At 35.4% G+C, this 19430-nt stretch overlaps 1 protein-coding gene across 1 annotated transcript in view; it reads right to left on the bottom strand.

The window, feature by feature from the left end:
• COL11A1 (collagen type XI alpha 1 chain) overlaps positions 1-19430 on the bottom strand; it is a 131574-nt gene that overhangs the window by 88874 nt on the left and 23270 nt on the right. The window contains exons 5-6 of the mRNA XM_042873859.1: positions 8577-8705; positions 5-121 (exon numbers count right to left, since the gene is read on the bottom strand). Of these exons, the coding sequence (XP_042729793.1) occupies positions 5-121; positions 8577-8705 (246 nt within the window). The remainder of the gene's footprint in view (positions 1-4; positions 122-8576; positions 8706-19430) is intronic.

Below are 19430 nucleotides of genomic sequence, written 5' to 3'. Positions count from 1 at the left end.
TTACCTCTGTTTGTGCTACTGTCTCTTCAAACAGTGGGGGTCCCTCTGTTACAGACTCAGTTTCTTTATAATCTGCATCCCCATACTCATAGTCATATTCGATAAAATCTTCTGGTGTGTACTACATAGCAAATGAAAAATATGAGGCATTCCCATGTTAGTGGAAGCAAATTAGATTTGCAATACTGGAGAGCATCTTAACCTTTTTCTAGGACTAAAACTTAAGGTGATTAAGTTAGCATGAACAATTAAATGTAATTGGGGGGAAAAACACAGTTCCTTATTCTTCTCAAAGCACAATGCAAAAATAGTAAAAGTAATAATAAAAAGAAGTAGCAGTGTCAGGAAAAAAAAATCTTTTATTGGACTGAATAGAAAGACTCAGCTATAATTTGGATTACTGGGAGCAACAACTGATGTTTGCGAAATAATATATTTATTTAATATTTTAAGTACAAATAATGCCTCTTTTACCCATACTCTTTTATATATGTTTTCAGGCAACCAGGAGAGCTGAAGAGATGCCAATATCTGATGTGAATAGCGTAAGTAATTTCAGATTCAGGGAAGAGCCTACAACTCACAAATAACCATGGCTATCCTCGTGTTTGGAGAGATTTAGTTCCCAAGACCAGGACTGCTCCATGATACACACTATCTGAGCAATTAAGTTACTGATATAATTTCATTTAAGATTCTCAGTTGCTATAAATTACTCCATAGCTCTGTATCCATAATAAAAGTATCAGGCAGAGATTTGGCCCACAAAAATTTTACAAGTGAAAATGTGCTTACAATTAGGTTATGTAATTTTATGACACTAGCTAGGGAGTCAGCAACTTCTGAACTACAATCTCAGCTCTGCCCTGAAGGTCTAGATTAGGCATAACAAGTGCTACTCATCACAGCTGAGAAGGTATTTTTACTTACTACCTCCATCATGCTTGAAGATACAGGGACTGACTGGTCCTGTAAATTAAAGCTATCTCATGTCTGCTACTAATTGTTTTCACATCTCCAGGCAGCCAAAAGGAGGTGGAACTGGGGCCAGAATCCCACCAATTTGATCCTTTTCCATGTTTAGAATATTAGAAACATTCTGATGTGCATAATGGGAACTAATGACTTGTGAAATCTTTTATTTCCCACTATAACCCAGCATCATTGCCTGAAGAATGAAGACAATATCTATTTGTTTCTTCATATTGCTGAGAGGATTGCACATCTAAATGACTCTGAGAATTCATGGAAGTAATAAATAACATCAGCATAAGAAAGAGACGTTTTAGAAAAAAATTATAAATGAGATTTAAAAAAATGTCCTTATTTTAAAATATATTTGACTATGTGATCTAATGTCCGGCTTAACTGTTTACCTTAACTGTTTACAGAGGCTTTTGATACAATTCCTGCACTTCCGTTGAATACATTTTACTGAACATAAAACACGGAAAAGTTTATTCCTCAGGATGCATGGGAACAACACTGAAAGACCTTGAACACTTAGAAGTCATAGAATCATAGAATCACCAAGGTTGGAAAAGACCTCCAAGATCTTCCAGTCCAACCGTCCATCTATCACCAATATTTCCAACTAAACCATGTCCCTCAGTACAACATCTAAGCAATTCTTGAACACCTCCAGAGATGGTGACTCTATCATCTCTCTGGGCAGCCTGTTCCAGTGCCTGACCACCCTCTTGGAGAAGTATTTCCTAATGTCCAACCTGAATCTTCCCTGGCACAACTTGAGTCCATTCTGTCTAGTTCTATTGCTAGTTACATGGGAGAAGAGGCCATCTTCCATCTCACCACAAACTTCCTTCAGGTAACTGTAGAGAGCAATAAGGTCAAACTTGAGCCTTCTCTTCAGACTAAATAATCCCAGTTTAACCAGCAGTTAAATCTTAAAACTTAAGTAATATGTGATTGTTCTCTCTCTATTCAGTAAATTAAGATTCCATCCTAAGAGCAGTAATGTCAATGAAACATTTTGACTTATGTATGGCATTATCCAAAGGCCTCATGGGCACTGATTATACATTTTTACAGGTGTATAAATGTATAAAAACATGTTTTCTGACTTGTGAAATTTTGGAAATGCATCTGAATACAACTTGTTTCTAATGAGCTATGCCACTGACATCCAGAAAACAAAACAAGGTGAAAAGTTTCTAGACCATAACCAACAACATAAAGGAAGTATAGAAAATACATAAAAGGCAGGCTAAGTGTCTGTGATGAATTGTGCTATCTATGCAGGTAATAAAATTGCAAGACTAAATGCTGATGTTGACTGGAAAGAAAAAAAAAAGCCTGATATTTATGCTGTGATCTGCCAGCAGTATAGTTTGGAAAGCCAGATACTTATGAATGAGAACTAGAAAACTTTCATACATATCCATGACAACATGAAAAGATCTGTTTCATCAGGTAAGATAACAAAAATATATATATATATATATTCTACCTTGCAGGACTGTGCTTTACTCACTTCTATTAATGAAAATTCAACTTTGGTTGAATTTTGATTGCTATTATATGCAGATATACAGGCAAAATGAACAGGAATAGATGATAAATGAGGAATGCCAGTTTCCAGGCTGGAATCTGAGTACTGCCAAGGAAGTGAAGGTTTCCACGGACATTTCTTTCTCTCTTTTTTTTTTTTAAAGGCACGGTATTGGAGGGACATTATGGAGAGATATGGGAAACTCTCAGAAATCTGTAGTCGTTGTTCTGTTAATTAACGTAGGAGAAATTCCAAATGGAATTTCAAAACTACTTAATGAATTGGAAAAGTACCCTCTGCAACTTTCTAAATTTTAGCCAAGTTTAGCAAAAAAAGTCAAAGCAGGCAATGAAAGCAAGTATGACAAAGATGAATTTTGTCATGGAAGACAGTATAGCTTTGTTGCTATGTATCAAAGGATGGTCTTATTGGCCAGTAGTGCAGGCAGAGAATGAAGAAATTGGAAGAGGATTTAAAGAGACATTCAGGTTGTAGAAGATTCTGATGATCTTCCTATGAGTACAGGCATAGCCAAGTAAAAGTATACTTTGATTGATTGCTTTAATTCTGCTCAAGTTGAGCTCTGTCTATGCTAGCTTACCAGTCCCTTTATACTGCTGCATATGGGGATGGTTATAGATCGACTATGTGCTCACAGTAAAAGCAAACATATATAACTTTATAAACTTTTCCACATATCTAAAACATTGACTGCATGGCATTTTAACTTGCTTAGGACCTCAAATTGGACAATAGCTAAAACATGAGGAGGGATTTCAGCTAACAGGGATCAGATAACACATTTCAAATGTAATGTAATTTTCTGTTGTTTTTCTTTCTCCTGTTCTAAGACCACCAATAGTTACAGAACAGACGTTCTTGTAATGAATATTGCATATGACTACTTTCTTACAATTGAAAGGAAGAATAAAGCCTGCTGTTTCTTGATGAGACTTTCCACTATGACCTCATGCTTTCTTTACCAGAGTGATTATATTGCACTACCAGATCACCATGCTATTCCAATTAAAGAGATGAACTGTTTTCTTCATCAGATGAATTTTAGAAGCAGATCAGCAGCACACAAGGCCCATTTCAACTGTGGAATGACATAAATATTCTTAGAGCCTTACTATGAAAACGGTCTCTTCTGCTATCCATACAAAAACTATTCCAAAATTGTCTCCTGTTCTGCAGATGTAAATTTTAACATTTTTTACTTTCTTTCAAAATTACGAAGAACCAGCAATTCATATGCTAAAGCAAAGAACTGTCAAGCCCATAGTTTATTGCATCAGCATTATACAAAGTCATCTATCTACGTAAAGAGTCAAAGATTACTATGAAACACTTTAGACTCTAACTTTTTACAAAATGCAATGAAACAAGGGATTTCAAGCATAATAGTAGTTTCAAATTCTGATGCAATAATAAAAAGAAATAAATGGCAGTAGATGTCAATCTTAGGACAGAAGGAAACAAAAATATTTAAAAGACCTCCGAATCTTTACATTATTTACAATAGTGATATGGGCAAGCAGATAAAAGGAGATAAGAACAAAATCTTCAACTTCCAAAGGCAGCTTCTGTCAAAATAAGATGATACTTAAGGCTCTACATTATGTATCTATACATAGAATGAGTGCTAGGAAGATCTTTATTTTTAACAATGGCCAAGGTAGCAAAATGTAGTTTTAAAGATGATTGAAATTAAACGTGGTTTTCTGAAGAATATAGGTTCTGATCAGTGGAACACCTGAAATAAAGAATAATAAATAAACATCCTCCGAAAGGATGCCTGAATACTGCAATTTGAGTGTGTTCAGGAGGCATTTGCATCTTTGACTTAACAAGCTCATTTCATAAAAGACAAACATTTCATTTCTTCAAATAATCCATTAGTTTGGGATAGATCCAAAATAAACGAAGCAAAGTTCCTTTGGGGAGCCATTTCTCAAGAACAAGTGAGACAGTGTGATTTACTGGGTTGCAGAAAAATCTTCCAAGAGAAAATCTGAAATTCTGATAGCTGGAGCTGTTGAAAACTAGACTTGCCAACACTCCACAAAATACAATTCCCAACATTAATGATGATGAAGACTGACCTCGTCTTTCCCTAATCTAATTTCTGTGAGCTGGCCAAATGTATGTGATTGAAAGGAAGCTGAATTTGACTATATTTCCATTTATAGTAGAAAGTGTTGTGAAAACAAGACAGAAGCCAGGCTATTCACAAAATATTTATAAGAAAAACATAGGCACATAACTTCCCAAGCAAAGAGCATCCCTGATATTTTAAAATTATCATTTCATCTGCTTATTCAATTCTTAATATCTAATTATACAATGCTGTGCTTGATTATAAACAATTATCTACAATCAGATACTCTTTTTCCTCCAGAAGCAGATTTTTCAAGTAACTTTTAGACACTACTGCTTTGACGTAGTGACAACAACTGAGGTCATCACTCTGTACTTAACACGTTATGGAGATTCATAGGTATTTGCCACCACAAACAAGTACAGTTAATGCCTGCTTCAATTAAAGCATATCTTCAAAGTGCAAATAAATGATAATAAAGAATAAAACACCCTAGTACTTTCACATTTGCAAATGCCAGACTGAATGATTCTTAAGTCTGATGAAGCTGGACTTTGGTGTCCAAGTTTTGGCTTGCCTGAGCTACACTGAGTGAAGTGGAACTGTCTCGGGCACCATATAAAATATATGATATAGTTGATTATACATCAAGTAACAACTTAAAAAAAATATTTTTTATTAAACAACAACAAAAAAAAAGACCAAGAAAAACAAAGAGCTGGTAGGGTATTTAACCACTGTGTATGTTTTTCCTCTGGTGAAATAGGTCTTATAAAAGTCTAGTAAAGAGAGGTTATCAGTTTTTTTCCTTGAGTTGAATGTCTGATTCCAACTCTATACATTAAATTTAACAAGTTGAACGTATTGTGACTGAAAATGGCATTGCAAATATATAAAAATTGATTTTTTCAGAAATCTTGAAACCTGTTCTCAGATTCCCTATACATGGTCAGAAAAGCAGAAAAGCTATTAAATAAATACTGCAAAATTAGATTGTAATGTTTTTAATAATTTTATGCTTTTATTGAGCTTTTCTGAAATGTTGAAAATTACAAAATTGGTCAGCATAGCATAAGTATTCTGGATATTTCTTCCACAGCGAATGTGTTAACTTACTAAATTACTTCATGAAATAATTATTAAACTAGAGCTTGTGTTAAATAAGAAAACTTGTATATGTGCTCAATAGAAAGAAAATGCCTGTCTTCACAGACACATACACATGTTTAGTATGTTGAAATATTGTTATTGGTAATCACTGTGCCACTGCATGGCAAAATACACGAGTTTCAGTTTGACTGTGTGTGGTAGATACGAGAGAAGGATTTAACGCTACACTGCCCTCCTTTCCACAGCATTCCTTTGTCCGTGCTCAAGCTACACACAATTGACTCACCAAAGAATATTGCTTAAATAACGTAATGTTAAAAGTGTATGGTCTTGTGGGTCCATGTTACTAGCTGTCCAGGGTTGCGTGTAGCCTGCATGCTGGATGTGCTTGTTATAAATGATATCTTACTCAAAATGCTACATATATGATGTATTACTCAAAAGGAGAACATTGTCAATTGTTTGATGTTATGGTTCCTTTTCTCTGTTTGGTGCTCATCGAATGTTTTCAATAGATGTGAAGTATGTAACTGGGCACTTTATATGATGAACACAGAACTACATACGTGAACACACATAGCCTTATTATAATTACGAAACCTTATTTTTCTTTTGATCGTTGAATAAATGTCTTTCTCAACTGACGTTAAACAATTTTGATAGACTATAGGAATAATACTTGGCAGCAGGAAATTTAGCTGATCATCCATTATGGAGAGAAAGTAGACCCAGGGATAATTTATTTACTGCCTACATTCTTTAGAAACTCTAAAACACAGTCTAATAATTCTCCTGTAGTCAATGCCCAATTATTCACTCCTAATTTATCCAAAGAATATACTCTGAATCTGAAAGCTGATCACAACTGTAAGCCTTGTCTGCATGCATTACACTGATGAATAGGGACAATAATTACTGTCAGTGGTGGCCAAAACAAACAGGTATTTGTAATCCAAGACATGTTAATTTCTGCTCAAGAGTTGATGTCAGTTGGGAGACAAGTGTTTTCATTTTAGTTAATATGTTGTAAGCATTTAGATACGTTGCTCCCCTGTTGACTCTGTTGACTAAGGGATTTTAACAACCTTTTCCCCCAAAGATCAGTTTATTAGACTGACTCCTTTCAGTTTTATTCAAAAATAGAAAAGCCTTAGCTTATTCAAACCTTTCAAATCTTTACAAAGAAAATAAAATAAAAAAAAAAATAGTCCCAAGCCATACAGAAGCAAGTACCAGGGAAGTTCTGCAGAAGAAATGTAATATTATTTGAAATTAAATGATGACATTAAAAAAAAAAAAAAAAAAAAAAAATGCTAGCTTTGGTTTTCCTTCCATAAAATATCAACAAAATGATTTTAGCCTGATCTGGTCTGGAACTTAGCGCATGGAGATCTGTATAACTAAACACACAGACAGTTTTACGAGGGGCTCATTAGCAGAACAGACTTTATGTACTGCCATGTAACTGTCATGCCCCTACATATAATGTGATGTAATGTAATATGAGCTTGTAATTAACTTCACACATCTTCAACTGGATATCAGATGCAATGGATGTGGGATCCTGTATAGGAGCTGTTAGGTCAGGGCCTGAACCAGTCACTCAGCACCTGGTGAAGGGGTGCAGCCAGACCAGGGAGCACAGGTGGAAGCAAATCACCTGTGTGACTGGAATGGTCCACCCCTCCCAAACCTCTTTTAAGGGCTGGCAGCTGTAAGGGAAGCACCTCTGCTTGTCTCTTTTGGAGTGTTCAGCGAGCTCTGATCCTTAGGTAGGGGGTAAGTGTTTCCTTCTTTATTACTGGACTATAACCACTGTGTTTCTTAGTTGATCCAAAATGAGTTTAAAGCAGCTATGTCTATTACTGCCTATCCTTACAGAGCCCCTTTAAACCAAGTTCTTGAACCCATGGATCTGTGTACTTCATAACATAATTTTCAGTCAGACACAATAAATAGTAACAGTAAATAAAGTTATTGTTCATTAAGGAAAATTTCTGTCCCAAAATTAGCTCAAAGCGTGTATCTGAGAACAATTCAATAACTTTTTAATGTTGGTTTCTTGAGCAGTTGGCAAGAATAGTCACTCAGGTCACACACAGTTAACTGAGAGCATACTAACTGTCCAGAGCCAAGTTCAATTAAGACATAAAAACCACCTTTTACAAAAGATTTCCACCTCATAGTGAAAGTATGAGAACAATTTTATTACAAGTATTTGGAATATGTATGACAATGCATACAGCTGCTGACCCTCAGAGGTCTAATCTGAGAGGCTGTCTTGCCATTAGTGAATTGATTAACATACAGTTGTGAGAACTGTCTACAGCGGCAAATGGTTTCTGAATGATTTTCATATTTCTGAGGAAAATGCCAACATCAATTTTATTCCTGTTGATGTTATTAGCTGCTACCAGTGGATCTGGCTAAAATAATTTTGTGGCCACATCTTATTAGAATATGACATTTCTAGCAGAAGAATTTCTTGACTCCAACTTACTCAGATCTCCCATCTCTTTTTAAATGTGACATTTGAAGGTATTCAGCATCACTGAAATCATAAATATACATAGGAGGAAAAAACAGATACAACTGAGCACAAATTGCTATCTCATTTTAAATAGTTTAATGCTATTGAGAATGTTGGTTATTCAGATACCAGTGTGATAGCTGCCTTCAAATACTTGACATAAATGATTGCATAGAAAAAACTAATGCGCTCCTGCAACCTTTCTTCCTCATGTCTAGAACAAAGTACGCCATTTAGCTGTAATTAAATGCTCCCTGGGTAACTTGTATTCAGCACAACCACTAATGTGCAATAAATCTTTTCATACATGACTGATTACTCACCTCATCAACTTGAGGATCTTGAGCCTGAGCAGCATTAGGCACTGGGGAATCGCAGTCTGGACTATAATGCTCGCAATAGTCATATGCAGCTCTGGGGTCAGCTATAATCAACAACTGCTGGATCTCACCCTGTAGGAAAGCATATGTAGGTTAGGCAACATTTGTTTCCATTATTTAACACTCATCAAAAGCTCTCATTTAAAAAACAGAACAAGGCACAGAGTATATATATTAGATATTGCATGTTATCACATATGTAAACATAACATATCTACTTCATTTCTGCTTCCAAATGGCATCTTAACTATTTTTCACAAGACAAATGGTTAGGTGTGAAATTCTGGCTGAACACACTGTCTGCCTTTGAAAGGAGAGGGTGGGAAGGTATAACTCCTGCTTTGTCATTTTCATGCTGTTGTTTACTTTTTCACTGGGAACCAGTCTAAATTCCTAAGATTTAATTCAGGGCACTTCCTACTACCAGCATGCAGCTCAGCATGCAAGTGATCGACAGTATAATTGTGAGAGTTTGCATCACATCTGAACTCTTGACAAGAAGGAAAACAATAAAATGGGTTGCACAAGAGGAACACTTCTTGGAATAAAAAACAAATAGACAAACACTATGTGAATACACAGTATAGGATATATAGAAACAAACTTTATATATCACGTATAAAAACAACATTGCACTAAAGAGACATACTATTCTGGATAATAAAAATGTCTTTGAGATCCCCTACAGTCATCACGTATGTTTATCATTTTCTACAGAAAGCTGGCTGATATTCAGTGTATTTCTCAACATAACAGTAGTTATGTTGCAGTGTTTAGTAAATTCCAAACATTTCTATTATGAGTTTCCTCATTCAGGAGCTTCTCATGCTGTCATAAAAATAAGGTTGTTGAAAATTGGCACATGTTCTAGGTCAAAGCCCATTAACTTCAACTGCCCACTGAATTTCCACAGAAGGAAGGGTTTTTTTATCCTTCTATGTATTTCTAACATTATTTTTGGTTTTACCAGTGAGAGGGTAAAGGAATAACTTTGTCGGTATACCTCTGCATGCAGAGAAATTATTGTAAGTGGTGAACTAGGAACTCAGAAAATTCGCGATCACCTCAATGTTTCCAAAATTGCTTTAAGCATTTCAGAATAGTAGCCTTCAACAAATAATAAAACTTGGGGAATAGTTTCAGATAGTAAAGAATAGTTCCGAATCCTCCTTCTTTTCCAAAAGAGAAATTACAGAAACTAGCAAACAAACCACTAACTGAAATAATCAAAATCCTCTCTCTTCTTTTCCTAATTCTATAATAATTTACCAACATATTTAACATGAAATATGAAATATTTAATTGCTTAGCATATAGCAGCTATATATTACAAATCTGATTGTTAGAATAGTGTCAACTTCTTCTCCTTTACAGACTTACTTGTATCTCAGATGAATTTAGAGCTGGAATGTACTTTTTTAAGTTTCTAGAAATGCTATAGTGCAGTAGTCTGCTTCAATCAGTGGTTTTGAACTGTCCCTTTTTTTTTTTTTTTTTCCTCATCTGATGCTTCCTTATTTGGACACTGACCTACATACCCTGCTGTACTTCCAGAGAAATTATCCAGTTGATTATATACGTAACTCCTTCAGGGATACAACTGGGTACTTTGAACAGTTTTGTACAGTCAGTGTCAGCCTTCTTATGCATTCCTTTTCTCTACCACAGGGTGTTTCTAAAGTGCTCTGCCCTTCTTCTTTCAGTAGCCAAATTAAAGCTAAGAGAAGCAATGGAATAAGTTAGAAAAAATTAGCAATTGAAAGACAAAAGAGATAAATCTTTGAACAAGAATTAGAGTAAGTTGTTATCAGCTCCTGTCCTCTGCTGAGTTCAGAGTATTGTCTTCCTCATATGTGCTCATACATGGCTTTCTCAGTTGTCCATATAGATCAATAAAGAGTACATGGTGTGCCAGCCATATAAGTAGTGTAAGAACTGCTCTTAAAACTGCTGTCTTTTTATTACAATGAGCTTAGAGAACCCAACTGGGGGAAGATGGCTAGCATTCTGTTGGAAGCTTGCTTTGTGCTGATCTTGAATGCCATGGAATTTTGGCACTTGTTCTTGTTGGATGTGTGTTTGCAAGAAGCACTCAGCATGCTGTTACCACTTGGCTTAGATGTCCCTAATTGCTAAAAGCTGTTCCCAATCCATTGACTGTACTTCTCAGCCCTGCCTGTCCACTTGTCACGGGTTCATATAGAAGGAGGCTCTCAGAACTCTTGCACAATATACGCAAAATGCTACTGGCCATTCATGTGTGATAGGTTTACAGAGAAACTAATTTATTTTCCATTTCGCATCTCAAATGTTAATTTTCCTCTTTTTCCTCCAACGTCTCATACAAAAATACTGTTTTTCTTATAAATTATTTTGCCTTCATTTTCTTGCCTTTGCTAATTCAATAGCTTCTTTCAGTATTTATGTGATGCGTTGACAATGTTCTTTCACTAGTTAACAAAGAACTTTCATTTCAGATTGACTGAAACATCTCAGCACACAATTCCACAAATTACTGCAGATTTCACTATTGTGACTTAGTCATGATGTAGTCACATCAATTTTTGACAATTCCACACACTTTCTCTTTGAGAATTTTTCACAGAATTATTTCAGTCTTAAAGTGTGTCCTTCAATTCAACCTTTTGAAATTTTGACTCCAAGATTGAATGTTATAGTTGTTTGTGCAGAAACCACAGATATTTAATCTGGCTATACTCTAAGGCCTAGACTCATGAATTTGGGGCACTTAATGATCTACCTGCACAAGTCCAACAACTTTAAATGAAAATATATATAAATGGAAATATGGGTTAATAACAATACTGATTGTTAACCTGTACCTTAACACTGAGATATCTAAATATATATGCATGTAGGCATAATGTTATTCCTATATAAAAACTTGCAGGATGAAAGGAAGTCTCACTTGAATTATGAGAGTAAGAGAGGGAAAACAGAAATGGGAAAAAGCATAAGAGAATAAATTACACCTGAGCATCCTTAAAGAACCTAACAGTACTCTGAAAAGTGTATAAAGAAAAAAAAAAGTGCACAAAAGGTAGCTGTCTCTATAGATTAGTTCCATTTCCCTTCCTACAAAACTGTAATGGCAACCTTTGCTGGGCAGGGCCGCTCAATCAGTTTCCTACACTCCCTCATCATGGGCCTTCCCAGAAAAGGAAATCTCCCCAGCTTCTAACATGTGTCATGTAATGACGCACAAGCTGAAAGCATATGTGTACTGAAAAAAAAAAATCCACTGCAATGAGCTCAGTTGAGTAAATCAAAATTCTATCATCAGAAACAATCTATTACGATCTAATTTATAAAAAGAAAAAATACTTATCAGTCAGATGTCACATAATATAGTGAGACAAGACTTTCAAATTCCTTTGTATTTTTCACTAAGTTTTAACAAATCCAAGTGAAGTATATTGAAATAAGCAGAGGAAGCTAATTTCACCTCAGTACAGAAAGGACATTGAGGTGCTGGAGGAGGTCCAAAGAAAAAGGACAACAAGGCTTGTGAAGGGCTTGGAGAATATGCCCTACGGTGAGAGGCTGAGGGAACTGGGGCTGTTTTGTCTGGGGAAGAGGAGGCTGAGGGGGAGATCTTATTACTCTCTTCCAATATCTGAACAGTGCTTACAGCGAGAGAGGGGTTGGTTTCTTTTCACTGGTGACAGGACAAGGGGAAATGGCCTCAAGTTGCACCAGGGGAAGTTTAGGTTGGATATCAGGAAAAAAATTATGGAAAGGGTTGTTGAGCACTGGAACAGGCTCCTCAGGGAGGTGGTTGAGTCACCATCCCTGGATGTGTTTCAAAACCATTTGGATGTGGTACTCAGGGTCATGATTTAGTGGAAGGTTGTTAGAGTTAGGGTAGTACAGTTACGTCTTGGATGAACTCAATGATCTTTCAGGTTTTTTTCAACCTGAGTGATTCTATGATTCCCAAACACAGTAAAGTTACTGATTCTTTTGAGAATAACTTGCGTGAGTGTAAGATACTGAACCTGCACTTACTATGCACAATGGGAATTGAGGTGCTATCTGAATTTTCACCATATTTTGATGTCAGTGATAAGCAGATGGTAGTAGAAGGCAGAAGTAGGCAACTTGTGGTGGGGTATCAGAAAATTACACACAGCAATGTTTCCGTGTTACTACTTGTAACGATGTGTGTAATTCAGTTTGTCCAGAAAAGTGCTGCTAGCCTATTTAGCTCTCAGTATGTGCTGCCTTAAAACATAATATATTTTTAATCCTAGAAAATCATTAATGTATCTTATGCACTGTTTATCAGATAGTTGCATAATGTACATGAAAAAGCTGAGATCTCTGCTGTAATTGCTCATAGATACAGGAGAAGGTTTAGCAAAATATTTAAGCATAATAATAGTAATATAGTAAGTATACAAGCACCTTTTGTAACCAAAATGGGTTAATTTGAAGACATTTTATTTGGATAATAAATACTTAAGTGAAAGAATAAAGAATAAATTAAGAATAAAAACAGTACAACCCAGTGTGTAATTGAGTAGCCCATTAAGATATGGAAAATAAATAGTTAAAGTCTATGAATGTTTCAGCTCCCCTGCTTTGGGAATGTGCACGTAACTAAAATCACAGGCTTTTGAATCAGCCTCATGGTTATATGAAATAAGCTGCCAGAGAATCATAACATAACTTGCCCATCAGTTATGCCTAGCATGCAAACATGATACAGAAGGATTACTTCTGAGGCATTACTCTAAAGGGGACTGTATCAAACAAGCTACTCTGCAAAATCCTCCAAGACTGTTAAAAGGAGTTAATTAGATGTGAGGAAATGTTTACTTTTTTAGAGTGTCTTTGTAGCATGCCAAAGTAATTGTGAAGAACAAGACTAAAGAGCTACAGAGATAGAATACACTCAAATTAGTTGAATGTCTGCCTATTGGAACAGTGGGACACTTATTCAGATTTGTTTTTCTATGACGAGAAACAGCTTAGCTTAGAATAGGAAGCGTGTGATTAATTCAGTTGCTGAAAATTCCTCTGTGAATCTCAGGCGCTCTACACTGATACTGCAGAATAAGGTTTGTGTATTTGTGTTTCTAGATGTGGTTGAAAAAGCACACCTCACTGAGTAGTAATATAATCCATAGCTTCTTCAGACTTGAAAACACAAAAAAATACCAACTTGTCTAATACAAAATGAAATGGAGACACAGTCTGTAGGAAAGCAATAGACTGCCAAGTTCTCTTCCCAGTTTGAAGGACTAAATTTCTCTTGATGTAATTTCTGCTTTAGTTAGTTTCAGGATTGTAATCTCTATATCTGATTCTAACTTATCAGAACTTCTACTAGGTTCTACAGAAATAGCAGAATAAGGAAAACACTGAATTAGTTACCGTGTCTGGTTTTTCTCGATGTAAATCATTGAGGGCCTCAGATGTAAGGAACAAATATTATATCATTATAAGCAAAAAGTGCTTATGGCTCCATATTATCTTAATTATGCCAAAATCTTATAAAAAATCTTAAATATTATGTCATATTGAAACATTCTTTTTTCTTTAAACTAAGTGATATTACTTGTGCTTTCTAAACATGGTACATTACAGAAGTACAGCCATAAGGTAATCTGTTTGCCAACTACCTTCTGTTTAAAAAAAATCTCCAATCCTACCAGCTTTGTTTGAAATAAATAAATAAATTATACATTTGTCTTTTTAACAATACTGTAAAGGGAATCATGCTATATGAAGAAAGTAAAGCTAAATCTAGTGGTTTTTTTTTCTCCCCCAGTATTAACATTTTTGCAGTCTGGTTCCTTAGTTTAGTTAGTTAGTTCCAACTTAGTTCCAACTCTGCAGAGTGAAAGTGAACTTCTTCCAAGGAATATCAAGTGCATACCCCTTAGGAGGCTCTACAGGACCTTCCCTGCTCGGTCTACAGGGGTAAACTTCGCAAATGATTGAAAACCTTTTTCATACTTTTTAAAAGCTCATCCACTTTGTGGTTGTACAAGTAGCGCTCTACGTAACAGTGTGACTGCACCCGAGCTGAGAACTCAAGCTGCAGTTTCTTACTGTAAAATAATGGGCTTTCTAGGATTATTTCATTATGAAATGAAGGAATTACTTCAATGTCTAATTTATACATTAAAATATTAGAAAGACTCCTCACTTATTAACAAAGCAATATACTTCAGAGTAATATTCTGAGGAAAACATACGTTTATATAGATAATTAACTTTTAAATATGACTAGGTAAATGGAGATAAGTATATAACAAAACCAGTGATAGGCTGAAGAGAACATCATCAATATTTTTCTTTTTCATGTAATGGCTAAAACCTAGGAATTCCAGGGTGAACTATTCAGTAAGTAAATAAAAACCCTAACCTGTGTGTATATGACAAATTCCTTTAATTAGTTAAGTGACAGTTCAACTACAGACTAAAAAGAACAGAAGTCTAGACAACCTGGATATTATTGCTACTGAAGTTAGGAAACCTGCTGCAGAATTCATTTAATCTTCCAAAGATTTGAAAGATTGAAGAATTCCAGGTGCCTTTTATATAATATTCCATAATCCAGGCCCATTTCATGATATAGCTAGAGAAAGACATTGAGAGTCTGCCAGGCTGCAGCACTGTAAAAGCAATACACTGTGAAAGAAGAATTCTGTACTGGCCAAAGTTTCCATAGAAATCAGTGTCTTCCTGATTCTTAGAAAGCCTATAGTTACAGTAATATATATTCAGCTAAGTTAAGGGAAGGGTTTATATGTTAGTTCATAATTTTTAACCTTCAAAACATAGATATTCACAGATCAAAGGCTACTGCAACTTTTGGCTGAGAAATTGTTATGCCTGTATATAAAGCACGTGTATGTAACACACACACACACACACACACACACACACACACAAAGTATGTGACCATTGCTTAATGCTATACAGATATACTCTCTCAACAAGAAAAAGGAAAAATGTGTCTGAAGATTTGGAAAGGACATCCTATCTTCTGGAGGAAAGATCTGCTAATCTTTTAGGTTGTCCTTTATTTTTAAAACCTTATTTACAGCTGTTCACTTTTTGAACCCATCTTTTTAACGTTAAAGCTAATTACAAACAATTCAGTTAAATGACAATTTCTTTGCTTGTTGGGAACATCTTGAAAAGGAATTTGAACTCCCTCAGATCTGCTTTCAGAAATAAGGAAGGCAAAATTGCTTTTCTTGCTCATGTGTAAGATTGGAAAAACTATTAAGAAAAATCACCAAGTCACCATTTCTTCAGAGAAGGAAAAAGATGAATAAACAAGCGAAAACAAATGAGCTAAAAAATAAGTTTTTGGGGAAAAAGCTTTTATTATTATTATTATTATTATTAAATGCCCCTGAAATGGAAAAACCTGTTGCTCTGCTTTTTTGCTATTGGTTGCTATTGCTTTTTGGCCCAGTATAGAAAGTTGGCCAGTTCTCTGGTGTTGATAGCTGGAAGGTTGCTTCTAAATAATTCTGCCTGGAAGTGATTGCATTTTTTGATCCACTTATGTTGAAAATTACTGTTCTGTCTGACTGACATTAAGCATTTAGTTGGTTACTTGCATCACTTTTAATAATTGCAACATGAGAATCACTTTGGCTATGTCTACACTAGCTGGAAGTGCAGCCCAGCAGGCCAGTGTAAAACAGGAGACACTGACTTTTTTTTTTTTTTAATATACTGCATGCCTTTGGGGAAGCTTTATTCAGGGCTGGCTTCTCCACTCTACTTGAGCTGTACAGCAAGTTTGGTCAGCTAGTTAAAACTATTCATCCTTCTACTGCTACCTGCTGTACACTGATGAATGGTCTTCTCTTGTGTACTTGGACTTGCCGTTCTTAGAAACATGCGAAGGATAGTTGCTTATCTGAAAGGGCCTGTAAGTTCAATCACTTTGGTGTCAAGGTACTATCACTGTGCCTTCAAATGCTTGCTCAGTTTGTGAAAGGACTCTTATGCTGTACAGATGTATATAAACATGCTTTTTCTAAGAAATCAGGTGAATGCCTAGCATCAAAATCAACACCCTTTATTAAGGATTAGAGCAAGTATTTAGTCCTGTAGACTGTGTGTAGTTAAAATTTTCATGACTTTTAAATAAGAGTTTTATACACATCAGGTTTTAGCTTGTTATACTCATTTACAGTATGATACCTAAAATATTCTTTGTATCAGTCTGACACCTGGGGAGTTTTGAAGGAGAAAGTCCCTTTAGGGAAACATCTGCATAATGACTGTGTTAGTAACTTATTATAAAACACATGTTGTATTGTTCGCACCAACAGTGCTAAATGAGGAGTGACAAATCCTTTAAGCTGGCAAAGAATAAAAAGATTCCTGCTTTTTATCAACTATTTAAGCCATAAACATACTTCAATGGACATAGTAAAATAACTTAATAATTTTTAACTAGGTGCCATGTACCAACATCTGATCAATTTCTTCCAGCCTCCCCTGGAAGAAGTAATTATTTTTCCCAAAAATGCAATCAAATTAGAAAATCAAGTTAATGGTAATATTAAGTGATACTAACTTCTGACTCATGCACATATTCAAGGATTGAAAGCAATTTAGATATACTCTCTAAGGAAACAGGAACGTATGATGTATGTAATTGGTTACAGCACTGATTCTGACTGCACTGAAGTGCTTACAAAAGGAGCTAATTCCCTTAATGATGTAACTACTTTTTCCTGCAGTTATACAGTGCTGTATGAATGGAGTTCAGGAACAGAAGAAACCCTTCCTTGCATCTTATACTAGTAGGTCACTGAAGTCTAAGATTACATTATTTATTTACAGGTCCATTGTGTAAACATTTTGAATTTCCATTCAGTTTTAAGAGACTGAAGGGTATTACACAGTTCCTGTGATCAAATCCTTGGTATGACAAAAAAAAAAAAAAAAAAAGCATAAAAAACAAAAACCCAAAACATTATTACTCAAGATAAAACAGACTCTCTGTTTTAGTGTAAACCTGACATTCTGAGCTGCGAATTCCAACGGGTGACTGAATGCTTATTTCTTTTTTATGTAGTTGCTGCGCTTAAGCTAATATAGGCATCAAATGCCATGCGGAATGTCTGTCCTATGCAGTTTTAAGTCTTAAACACTTAAATCTAATGTCGCTGCTGAATAAACTAATTTCATAATTTCCTGCAAGTATGATGAGACGTAGCTTTTTTCATGTTTATTCAGTGTCTGCTCTGGCCTTGAGATATAGCAGGGTTCACAACACAGAAATACCACCAAGCAGGTCCACGGAACCGCTAGACATCATCCTGTGCTGCTATTGTTATTATGAATGAGCTAAATAGAGCATTTAAGACACAACTAGGAGACTCAAGAAGGAAACAGATTGCAGAAGAGATCTCCAAACTTCAGAAACTTAGAGGGGTGGATAAAGTCATGTTGATGAAACAAAGGAATACTACCTGTGTAGGAAGCAGAAAAACATGGTGAACTCAGAAAGAACTAGGTTATATTCTGCTTTGCCAACAGTTGAAGAACACGTATCAGTAAAACTGTATATGACACAGTATTTTGTTTTTATGTTGAGGGATGTTTCAAATGCGTACTTTCAATGCAAACTTTTCTAGCTAAAGATTCAAATAACTGTGAACGTTTGTATAAATATACTAATTCTGTCTCTGCAGTAAAATATCACAAAAGAAATAACTGTAAACTGCTATTTTAAGCAATAAGTAAGAAAGAAACTTCAGACCAAATCTTAACCTCCAGCATCTACAAGGACAGCAAGAATGTAACTGGTTTATCTGAGAAAAGGGGTGCAATCAAGTATATAAGCAAACCTAACTAGGAAGGAGAATGGAAATCTACAGTGATGTTGCAAATGGCAGGCATGTTGCTGTTCTCAGCGCTGAATACTGAGATTCAGCTGGTAAACCAGAATTACTGTACATGGCACTATTTATGGTGCGAGTCCAAAGCCGGTTTATTTCTTAGTGGGTCTTAAATGGAATGGATGGATTTTTCAAGTCAGTGTGGAAGATGATAAATAAAAATTTTAGAGGATCACTAGCTTCCTTTATTACTCTTGATCACATGTAATCTCAGACAAAAAATCCCTTGGAGAAAAGTATTTGTATTTAAGTCACTGCCACAGATTGTTGCAAGTTGACTATACACATAAGTTTCAATTCAAGAAAATATGTAGCAGTTACTTTTGGGATTTCTTCAACTTTAAAAGGAAAGTGATGTGCAAACTTTACTAGTGACTCCAGATAAATTAGGCTGTAAATACAAGATGTGTACCATAAAAATTGACCCACTAAGTCAGCCCAGAAATTCTCCAAATCAGAATGCTCAATGTTTTGTCATATAAAGTATGTCTGAAGGAAACAATGTCACAATGTTACACTTAAAATTAACATTTTCTTTTGCATCATATATGCAACTTCTTAAGCGTGCATGCTACTTAAAGCTAGGACTTATTCTCTGGCTTAAGGTTTAAGCAGCACAGATGGTCAGTACATGAACTAAGTTAACTACTGATCTGTATTTTCTTATTGTTCAGTTTTAATTTGCACTTGACAGTTTTCACAGTTGCATAAGTGCATTATAAAAGAAACTCTACAGTGCAGACTTAGAGAAGCTGCATTATTAGCCCACAAAAATAATCGTTGACATAAGAATTCTACCTGAAAAGGCCTCATGATTGGCAGCCACATACTTCCTTAGAGGCATTTTACCCTTCCTATATGTATTTCTTGGCCAGTAAATGATGGAAAC

The sequence above is a fragment of the Lagopus leucura genome, unplaced genomic scaffold (genome assembly GCF_019238085.1).
Source record: "Lagopus leucura isolate 7727_CA_CO unplaced genomic scaffold, USGS_WTPT01 Super-Scaffold_100009, whole genome shotgun sequence".
NCBI classification, from domain to species: domain Eukaryota; kingdom Metazoa; phylum Chordata; class Aves; order Galliformes; family Phasianidae; genus Lagopus; species Lagopus leucura.
Note: the sequence above shows the minus strand (reverse complement) of the source record. Positions and strands in the feature narration are given on the sequence as shown.